Source organism: Callorhinchus milii, unplaced genomic scaffold, assembly GCF_018977255.1.
Source record: "Callorhinchus milii isolate IMCB2004 unplaced genomic scaffold, IMCB_Cmil_1.0 Scaffold11, whole genome shotgun sequence".
NCBI lineage: Eukaryota > Metazoa > Chordata > Chondrichthyes > Chimaeriformes > Callorhinchidae > Callorhinchus > Callorhinchus milii.
In genome coordinates, this window is record NW_024704752.1 from 6,909,876 (window position 1) to 6,914,880 (window position 5,005).

At 45.3% G+C, this 5,005-nt stretch overlaps 1 protein-coding gene across 1 annotated transcript; it reads left to right on the forward strand.

Moving 5' to 3' along the window:
- The first annotated feature begins 286 nt into the window (after nt 1-286).
- On the forward strand, nt 287-1,607 carry paqr9 (progestin and adipoQ receptor family member 9). Its single transcript, XM_007892873.1, has one exon. The coding sequence runs from the start codon at nt 563-565 to the stop codon at nt 1,583-1,585; it is 1,023 nt and encodes a 340-aa protein (XP_007891064.1). The 5' UTR covers nt 287-562; the 3' UTR covers nt 1,586-1,607.
- The last annotated feature ends 3,398 nt before the right edge of the window (nt 1,608-5,005 follow it).

Below are 5,005 nucleotides of genomic sequence, written 5' to 3' on the forward strand. Positions count from 1 at the left end.
TTTTAAGACAAATATGTCAGGACTAAGAGCATGAGAAATTTCAGTCGTCTGATGAGTTGTTGAAGAATTCACGAGATCAGTCGGTAAAGTGGATTGACTGTGTTTTGTGTGCGAAACGCAGCAACCAGTAGCGCATAGCACACTCTAGTTTTTCCTGTGATTCCAAAGGCAAAATCGTTAGGAATGTTTGACATGAAACGGGGTCGTTTCAATGAGTTCCTGCACTTTTCTTATGTTTTTTCTTAAAAAATGCTTACATCATAAAGCATGACATCACACTACCCACACCAGTGTTCTGGCAACAGAATTGTAAATAACAAATCTCTGCAATCTACAGCCCGACGGACAAATAAATCATCTGTCCTTTGCTCGAAGATGGTTACCAGGATCCTTTAGTGAAATAAACTGCTGGGTAAAAGCCCTCTTGCTTCTCAACTCATATTTGCCTCGCACGTTATGTTTACACGTCAGAGTAAAGGCAGAATCATGGCTGCCCGCCTCAGTAAGGAGATACCCTGAGCTTCTTTATCTAGTCTGAACGTTGTAGGGATCGAAAATTAGCATGACGGAAGGAAGCAATATGTCTTATCTCTCGTACAATGAGATACCAAGTAAAATGCGCCAGAACTTCATACTGTCAGGATACCGGAGGTTGAACTGTTCTGCAATGGAGTGTTTGATTTCAGTCTTTCTGCCCACAAGCGAAACGTTTAACTTCTGGACACATTACATCCCACTGCTTTTCTTTCTGTACAGATTTTATCACTTGTTTTTCCTAAATGCAGAGTTTGGCTATGGCCACCCCTTTCTTTTACCCATGTGGTCCTTTGCGTTTGGAGTATCATTCAGCCTAACCATAAGCTGCACTACCCACGTCTTCAACTGTGTCTCACTATGGCTGCATGAAACGTTTTACTATATGAATATGATTGCCTTGAACGTTTATGGTTTTGGATCAGTGATTGCCTGTTACTATTATATTTTGCCAACACTGAACGTAATGGATGTCACTCGAGTATCTCAGTTAATGCAAAGACATGGACGATATACAGAATACAGTGTTCTGCTTAAGACGTACAATGCCATTTGCATTCCTGCCACCTTCTTACTGCTCATTGTCAGCACCATTGCTGCCTGCAAAACGTACCTCGACTCTATGCAATATCACCTTGCGATCCGAGCAGCAGCGTTGGCCATACCACTCAGCGTGACATTTCCCATCTTCATCGAAACTTTGTTCTTCGAACTTCACTTGAGTAATGCTACCTTATTCTTTTACTTTTGCAGACAACGCACTTGGCTGGGATTGTCACTTTTTTTCACTGTCAGCAAAGTTCCAGAAAAGATTTGGCCAGGGCACTTTGACATCTTAGGGCACAGTCATCAGTGGGTTCACGTCTTTACTTCCTTCGCTCTTTATGATCAACTGTGTTATTTGGAACATGGACTAAATACTTTTGCTAAAACTTCACCACCCTACCCACGGTTTGCTGGCACAGTGGGTCCAATGTTTCTTTTGTTAGGTAGCCTTCTGATAGCCATTCAAATATTTGCTAAGTATTCTCAAATTTCTGTGCAAGATTAATAAATATTAACATTTTAATGCTGTGGGTGAAATTTGAGTCCTGTGGAGCTTGCAAATGTGTGCGTTTTCAGGAACATTTGTGATTTTCTTTTTCTTTTGTTTGAATGTCTATGTGATGTCAGATTAGGCAATGGGCTGGGCCAATAGAAAAGTGCGGCCACGATTTTCTGTGGAATCTGCTATAAACAGCGCTCTCCGCTACAAATGAAGTTTCTGCCCCCAGGCCTCTCCCGGTTGTTTACCCGACGTCACTGTGAAAAAATGTAGGTTGGCAGTAAAATGTACCTCAAGAGCACCAATCAACCCCCGCAATTTTCCGCGAAATTTGACAATCCCCCCTGCAAATTTTTCGCAAATATTTCCGCACTTTTCTATTGGCCCAGCTCAAAGGTTTTGTAAAAGTTATGGAAAATAAAACAAACAATTTAGGTTTGCTTTTAAAGCGCTATATCAAATGCAAGGATTATTATTATTATTATTATTATTATTATTATTATTATTATAATAACACAGCAAAAAGAAGAGCTGATGGGCAAATTATCTATTGCTCCATGAATGTGTTAAGCGTTTTTTTGCAGGCTACATAAAGAGTGAATGCTTCATATACTGTCATGTCTGGCGTCTCCCAGGGCTCTGTCCTTGGCCCTCTCCTCTTTAATATCTATATGCCCCCCCCCTTGGTGACATCATCCGCAGACATGGGGTCAATTTCTATATGTATGCGGATGACACCCAACTCTATCTTTCTGCCTCCACTCTCAATTCCAGGACCACTGCTGTCCTGACAGACCGCCTGTCGGACATCAAGTCCTGGATGAGGGCAAACTTCCTACAGTTGAATGTGAACAAAACTGAGGCCCTCCTGATTGGCTCGCACCAGCGCCTCAGCACCTCAGGCTCTGGCAGCATCAACCTCCATGGTTGCACACTTCAACTCACCAAGCCATTCGGGAACCTGGGTGTCTTTTTCGACCCTCAACTGTCTTTTCTTCCCCACATCCGAGCCATGACCCGCTCTGCCTTCTCTCACCTCCATAACATTGCCCGACTCCGCCACTACCTCACCCCTCAGGCCGCTGAAACCCTTGTTCATGCCTTCATCACCTCCAGATTCGACTATGCAAACGCCCTGCTTGTCAGCCTTCCCAACTCCTCCCTCCACAGGCTGCAGATAATCCAGAACTCTGCAGCCCATGTCCTCTCCCGCACCAAACTCCGTGACCCCATCTCCCCTATTCTCGCCCAACTCCATTGGATCCCTATCCTTCAGAGGATCCAGTTCAAAATCCTGGTCCTCACCTACAAAGCCCTCAACGGTCTCAACCCGCCATATCTCTGTGTCCTATTCCCCTACCAACCCACTCGCTCCCTCCACTCAGCCGGCTCTGGCCTACTCCACGTCTCCCGACCCAGCCGCCCCCACCATTGGCGGGAGAGCCTTCAGCCACTCTGCCTCCAACCTCTGGAACTCCATCCCCCAATCACTCCACCTCACCTCCTCCTTAGCCTCCTTCAAGTCCGGCCTCAAAACGCTCCTCTTTGACCATGCCATTGGTCACCGTCCTTCCCCTCCCCTCCCTTCTCCCCCCTAACTCCAGCTCGGGTCTGAAATGCTATACACCATCCAGCGTCTTGGGATGTACTCCCGACGTGAAAGGCGCTATACAAATGTAATCTTGTTGTTGTTGTTTTTGATGCAAGGAACAGTCAATAGCTCCTATAAACAAGTCCTGTCAGACAAGCATTGTTTAACATGTAGCTCATCAATCCCCACTGAATATTTGGTTTATACTGTAGGTGACACTATGCTTCAATCTCTTCTATTCTTTATTCAGTCAAACAGGAAATAATTAATGAGAGATTAAATAGCAGCTTCTGTAATTGTACTCTTATTTCTTATACCCCCACATTTATGTTTCTGTTCCTTGCCTTTGAATGACGATAATAATAATAATCCTTGCATCTGATTTAGTGCCTTATTACATCATTGAGATCTATCAAAGCACATCACAGAATATACTGGATTGACTTTGTATTTTATGGGCAAACTGTGGCAGTTAGTTCCACACAGCTATGGAGTGAATGGACAACTTTATTTTGGGAATTGTTGTCCAGGATACCGGAAGAGAGAAACTCCTTTCTCTTTTTGAATAGTGCCGTGGGATCATTAATGTCCTGAACAAGCAGGCGGGACCTCGGATGATCGTCTCATCAGGAAGACAGTGCTGTCGACTGTGGAACTGCATTGGAGTATCATCTTAGATTAAGTGATTCCTGATGTTGGACTTGAATCCACAAACGTCTCAGTCGGTAGAATGCGACTGAGTCAGGCTGTCACACAGGTTGATGTTCAAGATGCTTCTGAGCTGAGTGACATACACACACTTGTACACACAGTTCTCCGGTCTGAATGCAGGCCGTGTCCTGGGGTCACCAACCCCTTGCCCTGAGGTTTAGCAGCCCATGTAGAAGCAACATTGGCAGATTGGCAAGGCGTTTGTTGTACAGGGTGTTCACAAAGTCCTGTTACCTCCATGTTTTTTTTCTTCAGCGCACTGACCAACCACTGAAACATGTGGAAGACTGATGATAATTGTAATTTAGAAGTACTTCATTTTATTCAGTACAAGTGTGTAACTGCATTTAGACGTCCAGAGGATCGATCGGTGTGCGAGTGAGCGCCATCATTTTCATGGCAAACGATGATCCACCTCCGTGTTCGGTGCCACATCTATCGTAACGTGGAATGGAGTGACGAGGAAGTTACTGGTATCAGACATTGTTGCACTGAACTCCTCTGCAACAGAACAGAAAATAAAAATTCATTGCAAGCGAGAGAGAGAGAAAGAAAAAAAAACACAGGGGTAGCGGGACTTTGCGAACAACCGGTACTACGCTATGGGCGGGCGATTAATTTTCAAAACACAAAATAATTTTTAAAACGACTTGATTTTTGACATTTTTTTTAAAAGAAAAAATTGAAACCGGCAAAAACTTTTTTTGGGGGGGGTTTTAACAGTTGCAAACGACCTTTTTTTTTCTTTGTACAGTACGGGTACAGTTTCAAAAAAAAATCTAACTTAAATTGGCCAATCTGCTGCCAAACCCACAGAGGAGGCGAGAGCATAATATTGGGCTACGTTTGGGCTCGTTTGTGTGTGTGTGTGTGTGTGTGTGTTGGAGAGTGGGGGCGGCGGCGGCTTTGGGCTTCTTTGGCCGCGTGTTCGGGCTACTTTGGGCTTCTTTTTTGGGCGAGCGTTTGGGCTACTTTGGCCGCGTCTTCAGGCGGCGTTGGGCTACTTTTCTTGCCGACACCCCCACCCCCGGCCTGGACGGGAGACGAGCGTGTGAGGAGCTTCGGGGCCGGGGCTGAGCAGCCGGCGGAGGCCGGGGAGCGGCGGGGCACCGGGGCACCGGGGG

What these genes read in the sequence shown, in the direction of transcription:
- paqr9 (XM_007892873.1), top strand. Translation starts at nt 563, where the DNA reads ATGACGGAAGGAAGCAATATGTCTTATCTCTCGTACAATGAGATACCA.